This window comes from Mandrillus leucophaeus, unplaced genomic scaffold (assembly GCF_000951045.1).
Source record: "Mandrillus leucophaeus isolate KB7577 unplaced genomic scaffold, Mleu.le_1.0 Scaffold261, whole genome shotgun sequence".
NCBI classification, from domain to species: Eukaryota; Metazoa; Chordata; class Mammalia; order Primates; family Cercopithecidae; genus Mandrillus; species Mandrillus leucophaeus.
The window spans coordinates 1,265,879-1,282,405 of record NW_012102710.1 but is presented as its reverse complement, the minus strand read 5'-3'; the positions used below and the strand labels follow the sequence as shown (position 1 = coordinate 1,282,405).

The 16,527-nt window shown below is 40.1% G+C and overlaps 1 protein-coding gene across 1 annotated transcript in view; it reads left to right on the top strand.

Annotated features, from left to right (window-relative positions):
* CC2D2A (coiled-coil and C2 domain containing 2A) overlaps positions 1-16,527 on the top strand; it is a 140,526-nt gene that overhangs the window by 53,727 nt on the left and 70,272 nt on the right. Inside the window, exons 8-12 of the mRNA XM_011984135.1 lie at positions 925-1,087; positions 2,104-2,240; positions 2,864-2,995; positions 13,033-13,242; positions 14,200-14,306. Coding sequence (XP_011839525.1) covers positions 925-1,087; positions 2,104-2,240; positions 2,864-2,995; positions 13,033-13,242; positions 14,200-14,306 — 749 coding nt within the window. The remainder of the gene's footprint in view (positions 1-924; positions 1,088-2,103; positions 2,241-2,863; positions 2,996-13,032; positions 13,243-14,199; positions 14,307-16,527) is intronic.

The window sequence follows — 16,527 nt, the reverse complement described above, 5'->3', positions numbered from 1 at the left end:
TCTCTTTTCACTTGTTCGATGTTTCGACATTCTCTGTCTTCAAGCTAAGTTAAAAGCATGGTTTCTACATAGATTCCCTTTTTCTTTCCCTACTGTTTCGTGTACATGGGGAGGAAATATTAAGAGGCAAGTAGCTAGACTGCCATCGTTGTCTTCAGCTACCTGAAAGTCTTCACAGGATTTTAAAAGATGTTGCTCATAAATGGATACCAGGTTTAAATTTTTAAAAGAAGGAGAAAGAAAAAGAGGAAGGAGGAGAAGATATTTGGAAAATATCCAAACAAAATCAATATATGTCAGCCAACATTTGTGATTATAGCCTCTTTGCTTTGAATTTTTAAGTGCATCATTTAATTTTATCCCCACAAAGTGCTTAGAGGTAAACTCTATTACTATAACCATCTTATAAGTGAGGAAACTGAGGATCAGATGGTTAAATAAGCAGTTTCAAATTCCTCAGACAGTATATGGTGAAGCTGGGATTTAAACCCAGGCAGTCTGAACAGGGTGTGTAGACTGTGCACCTATACACTTGGTGCCTTTTCCCTTGGTTTAGTGCCAGGTGGAAGGTTAAACTGCTACATAAATTGTGAGCCCAATTCTTTACATAAATGGCCAAAAGTAAGCACCCTCAAAGGAGGCCAGATCTGTTGGGATTTTGATTGTTTTGCTTACCACTTCTCTTCTGTAACAGCCATCTCTGAGTTTGACATCTTCCAGGTGTGCAGAATAGTGCAAAACAATTTTTTTTTAAACCCACTTGTTAAATATGAAAGATTATATAGTTCTATGCTTTCATTTTTTATAAAAGGAAAAGATAAAGTTGTAGGAAATGTTAAGTTTCATGAGTTTGGTATTGTTAATTATTTTTCTAACTAAGAATCTTAGCATGATTCTTTCTTGTTACTTTTTAACATTATGCAGGATGAGGAAGAACTGCTTGATGGTGACGATGCCGAGGACTTCCTATTGGGCTTAGATCACATGGCTGACGATTTTGTAGCAGTCAGACCTGCAGATTATGAAAGCGTTCATGATCGGCTGCAGATGGAAACAGAAATGCTCTTCATACCCAGTAGGCAGACAGGTACTTGCTCTTTTTATTTTCTTGTTCAGTTTAGAAATCGTCACTTACTTTGTAATGAAATATGGCTAGTGCATAAGGATGCCTCATCTCCAGATCTGATTCCAGTTTCTAATCTGATTTAACAATCAAGAAATATCTTCAAACAAACAAACAACAACAACAACAAAAACACAGAACATGGAAAAATATCCATTCAACAAACACTTATTGATAGACTAGTGGAAGATACACCAAAGTACTGTGGGAACCCTTTTATCAAATCAGTGATCAGTTACAGGGGCTGAGAGTTTATGAGAACAGCCTTTCTTTCATCTTAAGTTTATCCCCACCCTTCCCTAAGTCACCATTCCCTGTGTATTTTCCTGCTCCTCTATGGCGTGATCTTGTAGAGACCTTTGCTTCCTGTTGCTGCCTGTCACTCCTACTACAATCCAAGCTCCAAGGCAGCAGGGGACTGGCCTGGATTCCCAGAGTCTCATCTGTGCCTGGCACAAGGAGGCTGTCAGTAAAGATGTGTTCTATGAATGAATAAAGCAGTGAATGAATAAATGAGGTAATGATCACGTTCACTCAAATAAACTTGTTCATTTACAAAGCACGTCCTCATACTTTACCTCATTTAATTCTCCCAGAAGCCCAGTTAAGTAGATTATTATCTCTTTTGTACAGGAGGAGAGAGTTCAAAGAAGTGCCTGGCCCCAGTTCACCCAGCTGAAAAGTAATAAAGCTAAAACTTGTCCCTCGTCCTATGATTTGAATACTACCTTCTTCTCAGTATGCCACACTGATGAGTTACATATTAAATTATTTAGGTATTTTCTTTAAATACCTGATTCTACAACATACTCCTATAAGTGAGCACATTCATCTTTCCCTTGGTTCTGCTTTTAAAAATTAATTTGGAAAATTTGCATTTTCTAAAAACATAAATGAAATCTCTAGTGATTAATTCACCAAAATGCAGTTTGAGATATTTAGATTGGTCCTAATGTTTTATTTATTTATAAACTATCTAGTCCCTACATATAAAAAGCTTCCTGAGAATGTACAGCCCAGGTTCCTGGAAGATGAAGGCCTTTACACTGGGGTAAGACCAGAGGTGGCACGCACCAATCAGAACATCATGGAGAACAGATTGCTGATGCAGGATCCCGTAAGTGTGCACGTTCTGCTCCCAAGTGTGGCCTGGGTGCACTAGACATAGCTTTTATTTTCCTAACAGGGCAGTCATTGCATCCACTGTACTCATTTCCTCTTGAGGTTATCCACAGAAAGTGGTTCAACTTTTTTTTTAACTTTCTCTCTCAGTACATTTATTGATCCTCAAATAACATAACTTCTCAACTGCTCAAAATCCATCTTTGCTAGCTGAATCTGTGTTTTTCCTGCTAAACCAGATGCTGGCAACCTTTTTGTACTTGACAGAATTTTTAAATTATCCATAGGTAGAATAGTCTCAATTTTGAGTTTTTATCCTGTGTTGTTTTTTTTTTTTCTTAAATGTTTAATGAATAGAAAATAAATTTTTCTTAAGCATTCATTTAAGTTCTTTAAAATACTATTTAGGGAGCCAGGGTGTATATTTTAAATCAGTTGTGAGAGGTGTTAGTGAAGACTTGATTTCTAATGGAAACAGACTTTTACAGTTCTGTTGGGGGAGGAGGTACATGAAATATATATGTTGACACAGAAGTTTCAAGAAACGTTGTTTGTGTTGTAAACCATTTTCTGTTCAATTAGAAGAAAATGTTGTCATTCTCTCTGCTTCACCTACAGGAAAGAAGATGGTTTGGAGATGACGGTAGGATCCTAGCTCTGCCAAACCCCATCAAGCCATTTCCTTCAAGGCGGCCAGTACTAACACAGGAGCAGAGCATTAAGGCAGAGCTTGAAACACTATATAAAAAGGTAGACACTCCCCTCTCTCCACTTTTATTACATGAAATTGAAAGTGCTTTGCTTTTTGAATAGCTTGGGGTGCTATGTTTATAACATTCCACTTTAATTTTTTAAAATAATTCACTATCTTACACATAAAGAACAAACATCAGGCATATTACGTAAGAGTAAGTCTAATTATACTCAATGAATCCCTTCTTAAACAAGGAGTGAGTTTCCTAGCTAGGAATGACTGAGTCTGCATCTTTTTTCACACATCCAGGTTAGCTACCCTTATTTTTCTTCTTTTGACCTCTCTTTTCTCTTGTCATCTCACATTTGCTGCAGGACCACTTCCCATTTGTTGTCTCTTTATTATATAACTGGAGATTTTCTATCCTTGCAAATCCTTTATATCGTATTTTCCTAAGTCTGGTAACCAACTGCCTGACTCCAGCCCTTGCTCTACCATTCACTGGGTGAACTTGGCCATTAGTCTCAATGTCTTCATCTGTAAGGCAGGCACGATAGCAGGGTCTGCCTCCTAGACTTGCTGTGTAAATTGAATAAGGTAATCCACATAAGTGCCTAAAACAGAGCTTAGTAACTGCTGGCTGTCATTACAGTTGCCTGCCCTCATATTTAATTACATTGCTCTTGCTTTCCTGGGTGTATTAATTTGTTATCATGCTGCTGATAAAGACCTACCCAAGACTGGGCACTTTACAAAAGAAAAAGGTTTAATGGACTTATAGTTCCACATGGCTGGGGAGACCTCACAATCATGGCAAAAGGCAAGGAGGGGCAAGTCACGTCTTACGTGGATGGTGGCAGGCAAAAAGAGAGCTTGTGCAGGGAAACTCCCATATATAAAACCATCAGATCTTGTGAAACTCATTCACTATTATGAGAACAGTGCAGGAAAGATCCGCCACTACAATTCAATCACCTCCCACCCACTTCCTCCCACGAAACCTGGGAATTGTGGGAGTTACAATTCAAGATGAGATTTGGGTAGGAACACAGCCAAACCATATCATTTGACCCCTGGCCTCTCCCAAATCTGTCCTCACATTTCAAAATCAGTAATTGCCTTCCCAACAAGTCCCCCAAAGTCTTAACTCATTTCAGCATCAACTTAAAAGTCTACAGTCTAACATCTCATCTGACACAAGGCAAGTCCCTTCTGCCTAAGAGTCTGTAAAATCAAAGGCAAGTTAGTTACTTCCTAGATACAATGGAGGTACAGGCATTGGGTAAATATGTCTCGCATTCGGGTCACGCTGATGCAAGATGTAGGTTCCCATGGTCTTTGGCAGCTTCACCCCTGTGGCTTTGCATGGTACAGCCTCCCTCCTGGCTGCTTTCAAGAGCTGGTGTTGAGCGTCTGCAGCTTTTCCAGGTATACAGTGCGAGCTGTCAGTGGGTCTACCATTCTGGGATCTGGAAGACAGTGTCCCTCTTCTTATATCTCCACTAGACAGTGCCCCAGTAGGAATTCTGTGTGGGGGCTCCAACCCCACATTTCCCTTCTGCACTGCCATAGCAGAGGTTCTCCATGAGAGCCGTGCCCCTGCAGCAAACTTCTGCCTGGCCATCCAGGCATTTCCATACATCATCTGAAATCTAGGCAGAGGTTCTCAAACCTCAGTTTTTGACTTCTGTGTACTCGCAGGCTCAACACCATGTGGAAGCTGCCAAGGCTTGGGCTTGCACCCTCCAAAGCCATGGCCCGAGTTGTACCTTGGCTCCTTTTAGTCATGGCTGGAACACCTGGGACACTGGGCATCAGGTCCCTAGACTGCACACAGAATGGGGACCCTGGGCCTGGTCTAAGAAAACATTTTTTTCTTCCTAAGCCTTCAGGCCTGTGATGGGAGGGGATGCTGTGACGACCTCTGACATGCCCCAGAGACATTTTCCCCATTGTCTTGGTGATTAACATTCAGCTCCATATTACTTATGCAACTTTCTATGGCTGGTTTGAATTTCTCCTCAGAAAATGGGATTTTCTTTTCTATTACATTGTCAGGCTGCAAATTTTCTGAACTTTTATACTCTGCTTCCCTTATAAAACTGAATGCCTTTAACAGCACCCAAGTCACCTCTTGAATGCTTTGCTGCTTAGAAATTTCTTCTGCCAGATACCCTAAATCATCTCTCTCAAGTTCAAAGTTCCACAAATCTTTAGGGCAGAGGCAAAGTGACACCAGTCTCTTTGCTAAAATATAACAAGTCACCTTTGCTCCAGTTCCCAACAAGTTCCTCATCTCCATGTGAGACCACCTCAGCCTGGATTTCACTGTCCATATAATTATCAGCATTTTAGTCAAAGTCAATCAACAAGTCTCTAGGGAGTTCCAAACTTTCCCGCATTTTCCTGTCTTCTTTTGACCCCTCCAAACTGTTCCAGCCTCTGTCTGTTACCAATTCCAAAGTTGCTTCCACATTTTTGGGTATCTTTTCAGTAGTACCCCACTTCTTGTACCAATTTATTGTATTAGTCCATTTTCATGCTGCTGATAAAGACATACCCGAGCCTGGGCAATTTGCAAAAGAAAGGGGTTTAATGGACTTACATCTCCACATGGCTGGGGAGGCCTCACAATCATGGTGGAAGACAAGGAGGAGCAAGTCACATCTTACATGGATGGCAGCAGGCAAAGAGAAAGCTTGTGCAGGGAAACTCCCATTTTTAGAACAATCAGATCTCATAAGACTCATTCACCATCACAAGAACAGCACAGGAAAGACTGACCCCCATAATTCAATCAACTCCCACCTGGTTCCTCTCATGACATGAGGGAATTGTGGGAGTTACAATTCAAGATGAGTTTTGGGTGGGGACACAGCCAAACCATATCACTGGGACTGCCTCCTTCAGAAATCTGTGTAATTTTAAATTTGTAACATTCAGCACTGATCATGTGAAACAGAATGGGGTGTGTATAACAATCATCATTTTTTTCTATAAAGAGGAATGATGAACAGAGAAAACACAGGCCCAGACAGAGACTGAGTACAGTCCTGCTATCCTACTAACTAATTAGCTTGCAGCTTTGGGCAAATTCCTTTACCTCTCTGGATATTTTTCCTTAACTGAAAAATAGGAATAATAATCATTTTCTCTCCCTCATGGGGTCATCATGAGTACTGAGATGATATATGAGTATGACCTTTTTAAAAATTATAAATTTCTCTAAAATATTATTACAGACAAGTATCAGTGGATGGCTGCTTTGTACAGAAATGTGATCCTGGAAGCAGATTTACAAAACAAGGGTAAAGATAAGTTCCAGTCCATGAGGAATTTATCATCTATTTGGTTACATGACGAAAATACATGATATAATTAGTGATCAAAACAATATCAACTTACGCATTTATTGAATAATCCATCAGTCTGTATCATCATCCACCCATCCATTCCATTAAACACAGATATGATGAACACTGAATTATGGGTTAAAGTTAGAAAACAGAAGAGTAATTAATGTGGAGGGTAGGGCATGAGGGATCCAATGGATCTCATCTGTCTCCTTTTAAAATTCTAAACCAACTTGGAAATACACTGGAGTCAGAGAGGGATCCAGATATCCCTCGCACTAAGGGTAAAACCAGATGGCAGAAAGCCACTTGAACCGGAGACCAGATGGTTTCCTGTTCCATTTCTCATGAATTTTGTTCCCTATCTAGACACAAGCTGAGCGGCTCTGGTGTATTTACCAGGTAGAGTGCCAAGCAGACCATGCAGGCCAGTGAACAACCTCTCCTTGGAGACAGCTAAGACAGGACAGCCAGGGGCCACTGCTTAGCTTTGCAGGTAACCTGGACTAAGGATCTTGGGTTCCAGCTGACTCTCCAGTCAGACATGTCCTTCCTTCTCTCTTGGGAAGCAGCCAGTAGGGCTGGAAGGGCGGGTAGAGAAGGACAGAGGGTTTCTTTTCAATACTTTTGAGAAGCGAAATCTTCCTATCATACGAGCAGATATAGGAAAGTCAAGAAAAAAGAGTTCTACTGAAAGGGGCTTGTCATAAAGCATCACAGAGCAAAGGAAGTTAGAGAAGGAAGAAGGCTAAAGGGGCTGACATCTTCCAAGGGCATTTATTGGAGGGCTATGCTTTGAACACAACAAAACATGAAGAATGTCTTAGACTGCACATGAAAGAAGCAAAGGGGATTAACTTAAATTATATCTATCTGTTATTCCATAACAGGTCACCTACTAAGTTTATTGTTGAGTTATATACCTCAGTCTTTTTTAAAAATGTAATTATGTAACCTTCCAATTATTCAAAACACAGTGCTTTTCTTTCGCAATTAACATTTTTACCATTTTATTTATTTACTTTAACCTTTTCCTTCATTTATTCAGACTGTCTCTTGCCAAAAATAGTTCTTCCATTATTCCATGAAACAGGCTTGCCTTTAAGAAAAAAAAAGTAAATGCCTACAGCCTCTATTTTCAGTCTTACTTCCAAACAGACCTTCCACCTAGGAGTTTCCGGCATGATGCAAGAGCAAAGAAATAGGTCGGCAGGCAAAGATTGTTTTGCTCTTGTACTGTTAATCCATTTTCTTTCTCTCTCTCTGGCTATGCTGAAAGTGACTTAGGGACAAGAACTGGGTTATAGTCTTCTTCTTAACTCGTACTTAGCAGTGTGCCTGCCACATAGAAATACCTCAATAAAAGTGCAAATTGAATGTCATTAAAATGATTTTGCTGCGTGTATTAAAAGAAATTCCTTTTTTCTATGCCTCTCTCTGATTCACTGTCTCTCCTGCAAAATACTAGCTTTTCTTAGGTTCTGGTTTAGTCCTGGCATCCACATAATGGAAAACCAAGTCAGAGTGCCAAATCAAAAGTTGGCAATTACAGCTAGGAGCAGGGGCTCACACTTGTAATTCCAAAGCTTTGCGAGGCTAACATGGGAGGATTGCTTGAGGCCACGAATTTGAGAACAGCCTGGACAACATAGTGAGACCCCCTTCCTCTACAAAAAATAAAAAGGTAGCCAGACGTGGTGGCATAGGCCTGTGGTCCCAGCTACTCAAGATGCTGAAGCAGGAGGATCACTTGAGCCCAGGAGTGCAAGGTTGTAGTGAGCTATTATCACACCACTGCACTCTAGCTTGGTTGACAGGGCGAGACCTTGTCTCTAAAAAATACATGCATACAGACATACATAGAAGGAAAAATGTTAAGAAAATAAAAGTCGGCATTTCCTTGGGCCCTTAACAGAGCCTTGATGAATTTACGCCTCAGAGCGCTTGGGTCTGATGCTAACTTCACCCAGCAGGATCAACCAGCACTGATCACCCGTTTGAGTCAAGCCCAGTTGTTCTTTGGTTAGGAATACTACGCTATTGATTCAAATGATGGAGTGTGCACCCTCCCATTAGAGAATTTAAGAGTTTTATTTAGAAGGGAGTTGGTATTCAGCTCTGCTTTTTTGAACTTTTTTTTTAATAACAGAGGAGGAAAAAAGTAGTTTTTAAAAGTGAAATATTCTGTTCCTAATATTGTCTCAATATTAGGATGTTCTTAAATTGAGATGAGACAATTAAAGATAGAAAAATGCAAAAAGGAATTAGCTGTCATGCAAAGAAAAACTGTTAAACATCAAATAAGAAAGAATACAATTTAACACATCTTAAGAAGTAATTAGTGCAAAAGTAAAAAATTAAAATGCTAGATAGGACATTGCAGGTAAAACATAAACAATATAAAATACAGTTTGCCTAATCACGATAGCAAAGTAGGGTTAAAGTTGTTGAAAAGCAGGCCTGCGCAGTGGCTCACACCTGTAATCCCAGCACTTTGGGAGGCCGAGGTGGACAGATCACCTGAGATCAGGAGTTCAAGACAAGCCTGGCCAACATGGTGAAACTCTGTCTGTACTAAAAATACAAAAATTAGGCAGGGGTGGTGGGTGGGTGTAATCTCAGCTACTCAGAAGCCTGAGGCAGGAGATTGCTTGAACCTGGAAGGCAAAGGTTGCAGTGAGCAGAGAACATGCCTTTGCACTCCAGCCTGGGTGATAAGAGCAAAACTCCATCTCAAAAAAAACAAAAGTTGTTGAAAAGCAGTAAAGCAGTACAAACATCCCTCTTCTTTCTCTCATTCCTTTGTCCTTCCTTCCTTCCTTCCCTTTTTATTACTTCCATCTTTAACTAAAAGTCTACTATATTCTTAGCTGTGCTAAATTCTGGGAATACAGAGGGAGCAACCTTAGCTTGGCCATAGAGAGACTTCGTGCCTTGGCTGGAAAGAGAAATGGAAGCAAGTGTTAAAGCCCCTGCAACATGTAGGAGCCCCCCTTTTTCAGAACTGCATACCCACTGGAGGACTGTGTCATGATTCCAAGCTCCTGCAGAGGTACTACTAGATAAAAGTGTCACTTTCCCATCATTATTCTCACCAGTTTTTCACCAAAGCATTGTTAATCTCCTGCATTCTAAGCACTGCACTACACAGGACTCTCTTGGTTGCACATGACAGAAACCCATTGCAAACTAGCTTAAGCAAAGAGGGAACTTAATGGCTCAAAAAACTGGAAAGGATCTGGGAATAGATCATAAATTGAAAGAGGACCTTTAGGAAACAAGATCTCAGGGGCTAGGAGCAGGGATTTGATGCCAGCAGGCCTCTCTTCCACCTCTCCTTTCTCTGGTTCGTCTTGAATACTAGCGGGCCTCATTCTCTGCAATTGCAGGCAGGACAGAAGTCTCTACATATTAGGGGATGTGTCCTTTGATAGCCTAAGCTTAACAACTCCAGAAGGAAAGAATCATATTTCTCCCCATGGTTCACATTATCGATACCAAAAAATAAACTCTAGTCAGTGGCAAGTGGATTATTATGCACTAACCTCATGTCCAGGAAACATGGCGTGTTTCCAGAAGATGGGAAATGAGAAGGCTTCCCAGGGAAGACCAGAATAATAATTCTAGAATCTACTGCAGGCTCTGAGGTGGACCCAGACTTTGCTGCTATTATTTTCTCAGGGCAAATGTAGAAACTTGCATTGTAAACTTACCAATGATTATTAATTTTCTGTACATTTTTGTTGTTGTTGTTTTGAGACAGGGGCTCACTCTGTTGCCCAGGCTGGAGCACAGTGGCGCAATCTCGGCTCACTGCAACCTCCGCCTCCTGAGTTCAAGCAATTCTCTGCCTCAGTCTCCCGAGTAGCTGGGCTTACAGGCATCCGCCACCACATCCAGCTAACTTTCGTATTTTTAGTAGAGACGGGGTTTCACCATCTTGGCCAGGCTGGTCTTGAACTCGTGACCTCGTGAACCACCCGCCTTGGCCTCCCAAAGGGCTGAGATTACAGGCGTGAGCCACTGCACCTGGTCTTCTGTACAGTTTTTAATTTTTTTTTCTCCTTTGGTATGCATCTCTGCACATGCTGAGGACATCAATAGATAATCCATACTCATCAACTCTTAGAGTTTCGGTTTTCAGTTGAAGACTAAAAAATCAAATGAATTTTAAAGTTAAAATATACTCTAAATATTATCCCTCCTTGGGAGTAATTATTGCTACTGTGTTTATGATAGTTGTCAATAAATAAGAAAGGAAAACAGATGCAACAACAAAAAAAAGGACAAGGAACTAGGTGTCTTTCTCCCTAATAGGAAGAGAGTTGGGGTCTTTTGATCCGGTTAGCCCGATGACTACTAAGTGTCCTGAAACACCATTATACTTGGTTGAGCTGAGCCTAAGGCAGAGACCACTAGCAAGTTTTGGAACTTAGGCTAATGCAGATTTGTGGCAGCCGGTGCAAAGTACAGGTGACTTAAGTTACATTACAAGTAAATAGAACCACTCTACCCATGTTATTTACTCATACCAAGAAGTGTATGAGAGCCACACCCTGAGTGATCCCATTAACTCTGGAACCCCATAGGTAAGAGGCAAGGCAAGGCAAGAACGAGCAGCTGCAAAGCAATTAGAGAGGAATTTTCCATTATGTCTGTGGTTTGAAGTCCAGTTGTACATATATTTGTGAGGTGGAAATTTTTAATTAATCCAGGTAATCTGGATTATAAAAGGGTGGTCACATGGAGATTAAAAACTTCTAATATTAATGCAGTTTATAACTGAATACTTTTACCTGAATGAAAGAGAAAAAAAAAATGGCCCTCCATTGTTGCAGTCTGAAGTGTAGGTTAAATTAATGACCAGATCTGATCTCTTAAAGGCCACCCAGGGCTTTCATAAGATGCAAAAGACCAGTGGAAGATGATCCATGTCCCAGTTGTTTTTCCTCCTATAAATCCAAGTGAAGATTCTTGAAAGCAATTGTTGCTACTGCGTTCATAATAGTTCTCAATATATAAGAAAGGGAACAGATACAACGAAGAGACAAGGAACTAGAGGTCTTTCTCTCTAATAGTATGGGAGTTGGGGTCTTTTGAGCAGTCTAGCCCAGTGGCTGCAATGAGTCCTGGAAGCTTTTTTACTTGGTTGGGCTAAGCAAAAAGCAGAGACCACCAGCAATTATTGTAATGTGGGCTAATGAAGATTTGGGAAATACAGTATATTCCAGAAAGTACTGCAGTATAGTTAATTCATCCTGATTTGAGCCTAAAATATTGGTAAACACATTCCAGTTTTACAAGGGCCTTTTTAAAATAAAACAATCTGTTCAAATCTTATAATCATAAGATTTTAATGCTGGAATCCACTCTTCTGGGCTGGGCTTCCCTACCTCCATCTACACATCCCAGACTTCATGCTTTTAGATCCTAGGGCTGTTTTCCCTTCTAAATTGATTGCTGCTTAAAGACAGGCTCTACCACACTGTACACATCCATTAATCTTTGTTGAGTAAATGAGATAATGCATGTGAAATGCCTGATATGATACCTAGTGATCTACAAAATGCTAATTTAATCTTTTTTCTTAGCCTCCTATTTCTACATATGAAAAATTAGAGGCCCAGAGATGTATAGTGACTTGCCCGAGGTCTCAGAGCAGTTTCAAGGTAGAGCCAGGCCTAGAATCCAAGGCTCATAGCCCAGATCTAGCATCTTTACATAATATCATGCAAAATAATTAAATGAAGAGTTGCTGAACATGTTACCCATAATTTAGGGAAGATAAAAGCTTCCATTCTGATCAGAATTTTTACAATTTTCCTTTAAGCTCATGATTTGTAAATAATTTATTTATGCCACATTATCATTTAAAATAATAAATACGTTATCATTTTCTAGACAAATAGCTCATCTCTGCAAAAAGGAAGGATCAAGTGATGTCTCAACCACCGTATCCTTACTGTAGTCAGTCTTTATAATGAGAAAAAATAAAGGCACAAAATCCAAGATGTTTCCTCTCCACCCTTGAGCTCCCACCCACAGTAGCTGCAGTAATCAAAGTAAATATCTTGAAGATTTTACGGAAGAAAAGCAAAGAGATGTATCTGATACATTATATAGCAAACGATCCAAGAAATTTCTGTTGGATACTTCTGTTTTGTTTTCTACACGCTTGGCTCAGCTGCACAGCCCCCACTCTTATTTTGCAAACCAATATCTCTCCTCCCCATGAAGACTGAGTGCCAGCATGATGCTCAGTTAGGTAAATGTCTCTTGCTGCTGTCTACAAAAGGAAGCCTTCTCCACATGTTTTAAAATGTAAATACATGGGGTATGTCCGGGATCCAAATAATGATCGATTTGAACTAGAATCTATGCTCCTCCCATTCAAAGAATTTCAAGGTCACCACCTACAAAACCCAAGATTCCAAGAAACAAGATAGTCTGTATGAAAAGGATTAGAACTACGACTTGGGCGAGTAATAAAACCTAAAAGACTTAGGAAAGCAAGATTGAAATGGTTTCTTTTCTAACTCCCAGTCTTTCATTTTACTGTTCAACTATTCAAAAAAGAGCTGGCCTCTAAAACCTGGAAATAGGTAATCAAGCATTTTTCACCTGACTGGTCCAGTATAGAAGGTATTTTGCATCTAACTGTTTTCCCATTGTGGATTAGAGAATCATTATCTAGTAAGTGCTTTAACTGTGTTCTGTCTACACTCTGCTCTCCTTGGCAGGCAGTAAAGTATGTTCACAGTAGTCAGCATATGATCAGATCTGGAGACCATCCTGGAAATTTCCAACTGGACATTGATATTTCGGGGTTAATCTTCACTCATCATCCCTGTTTTAGCCGAGAGCATGTTTTGGCAGCCAAGCTGGCCCAGTTATATGACCAGTACCTTGCAAGACACCAGAGAAACAAGGCAAAATTTCTTACTGATAAGGTACATGTGATTTCTTCCATAATGATTGTCAATGGAGTTGGTTCTTCCAATGAGCCCAAACAATGAAAATTTCTAACAGCAAAATGTTCATGCCCCTCTTTCACATGTTTCCTCTGTCTAGGATGTGTGATGCATTATCCAGCTAGAGACAAAGGGAAAGACAGAGTTGGTATACATGTAATGTGTACAAATTTATTGGCACACACTTGCCCTAAACAGAAGGCTTTCTGTAAACACTACAGCACCCACCAGAAGTGGGTGTTAGGTGGAAGATATGTGGTTATTACTTGCTTACATGAGCTCAGAACTTGAAACCATTGGTGGCTTGAGAATTATCTATCGTTAGAAACATTCTCATCTTTATATTTATTATCCCATAGTGTGGCACTTAAACACAAGTCAGTTGTTTCAACTGATGGTCAAAGGAATGGCTATGAATTTGGATTTATTCCCAGTGTGACACTATCCCATGGGATTTTTGTGGGTAATTTTGACTATAGGCAATTTTAGTCTCATGCCCTGACTTTAAAACCTTACTGCCCAAAGAAGAGATAACTTCACAATATCTTGTTTTACGAGTCTGTAATTTTATAGTTTCTTTGTATCACAAGAATACCACCGTATGTCCTGGACCCAGGCAAACCCACTGTTAGCTTTGGAAGAAAACTTGGTTCTAAGATACACACATAAAAATAATATTTTCATGAGCAGCTTGATTATCTGGGCTATGGAACAAGGATGGACATACACTATTCTTTACTAATCCAGTTTCTTCAAGAACAGATGAAACAGTTCTCCATCATAATTCATTTATGTGAAAGTCTGGAGACAGCTGGATGCTTGAACATCCATTCATAGACTGCTGGCACCATTTTGCCCAGGATAAGTGGGTGGGTCCACTTGCACTGCAGTAGGGAATAGAGTGTAACTCAAAACTTGTATCCATATCTTTTTAAGCTCCAAGCTCTAAGAAATGCTGTTCAGACTGGTGTTGATCCAGAAAAACCTCATTCGTCTCTTGACACCATCCAAAAAACCATCAATGAGTATAAATCTGAAATTCGGTGAGTAAAGTTTGTTAAGTGTAACTACTTTTTTTCCCCTGTTAGATGTGCACTTGTTAGAGTTTATTTTTCCAGGTACTTTTTCTGAATGCAACGAATACATGTGAAATTATGCCAAATAAAACAATGAAATACATCTATCGTATTAACACAGTATTTGAAGTCCAGTAATGTGAATGAGGATGAGGGAAATGGTCACTCTGCAGGTGTAAGGGAAAACTGCTACAGCTACCACTTTAGAGAGCAGCTTGGCCCTAGCTCCTAAAGTGTTGAAGAGGCTCATCAGTTTGGACCCAGCAATTCTGATTCAGATACAAGATGTTCTTTAAGGAGCTATGTGTGCACATGTACATGGGGACATGTGCAAAGATATGCACAGCATCACTCAAAAGTAAGACAGCCTGGGCACGATGGCTCATGCCTGTAATCCCAGCACTTTGGGAGGCCAAGGTGAGAGGACAGTTTGAAGCCAGTAGTTTGAGACTAGCCTGTACAAAAAATTTTTAAATATTAGCTGAGTATAGTAGTACATACATGTAGTCCCAACTACTCGAAGGCTGAGGAAGGAGAATCATTTGAGCCCAAGAGTTTGAGGCTGCAGTGAGCTAGGATGGTACCACTGCACTCCAGCCTGGGTGACAGAGTGAGATCTTGACAAAAAAAAAAAAAAAAAAAGGAAGCCACTAGAAATAACCCAGTAGCAGAGTAAACCCATCTTGGTATAGGCTTACAGTGAATTTCTGTACCACAGTTAAAATGACTGAATCAGATCTGCAGGTATCAACATGAATCATATGCAACTTGCTTCTTTACATACAATGCATCTTAGACATTTTCCTGTCACAGTGCATGTAGATTTACATCATGGTTTAAAGTCTGGCATTATGTAGATTTATTGTAGTTTGTATAATTCTCAACTGATATGTATTTGCATTTCTATTCTGTTTTTTATTATTTAAATTCTACTGTAATTAAAATTCCTAAATATTATATTTGTATGAGTACTTCCACAGAACAAATCCTTAGAACAGGAAATAATAAATGAAGGCATTTCAATGTATACTTTTCTTTTTACAGTCTAGCTATGAGTTGGAAATTCTTCCAGCAAAGTAGAAATTAGTGAAGTTTGTAACCTATAATTGCAAAAGTATGGAGTATATTTTTAAATAAAAATTATTTTTTATATTAAAAGGAAAACATATTGCAATTTCCTTGTGAGAATAATTTTTGTTTTGGCATACATTAGGAAAAAAGTGACAAAAAGCTATTCTGAAAGCAAATGTGATTTTATATGGAACTGTATTTATTAGTCACTATTTGAAAAACACCAGAACTGTGTGTGAGATCTAGAGACAATACCCAGCGGAGTCATGGACAGCAGACCCATTACAATAATTCTGTGCCCCTGGAGATGAAAGCCTTTGAGATTTAGCATTTCTGACCCAGTAAAAGAGATTTCCATCCTTTGCTGACTTTTCACTAGGTGGTAAAACAATTTCTAAGCAGATGATCTATTGCTGGATGTTTCATCACATGGATCCATTTCCTCAAGCCCCCTGGGATCTGATCAGCCACCCCCAAGAACTCCCCACCTCAAGCATCTGCTGAGCCCTCCACTGGCCGCAGTTAACCCAGGCCAGCACCATAAAGCATTTTCCATTTTATTTTCCATAGCAGCATCATGACTACATGCCTTGTCCTCTGAACGGGAACCAGGATATAGAAGGAAGAAAATATGAATGGTCATGCAACATAGGAACATTTTACTTAACCTCTCTGTAGGATCTTTGCCCTCAGATGTGCTCAGTCTTGAACACATAAAAATTCTATGACCCCAAGTCCCCATCCAGCTACCATTTTATCTCTATATTTCCTTTCATGGCCAAACACCAGGTAAACATTTGCTATTCATACTATCTCCACTCTCTCCCATTTCCAACTTATCCTGTCTCATTCCTGTGCCCACCTTTCCTCTGAAGCAAATCTTGCCACAGCCCCTGGGGACCTCCACCTGGGAAAGTGGAATGGAACCACTCGGCCTGCTCAGTGCTTGAACGCAGACACCATCCCCACACATTGCCTGTCAGGACATCCTGCATCTCCACACACCACCCTCTCCAGGGTGTCCTCGTCCCTCTCCAGCCATTTGTCCTTCTCATCATTCTTTGACCATCATTCCCCTTTGTCCAGCTTATACATGTTCTGAGTCTCAAGTGTTATT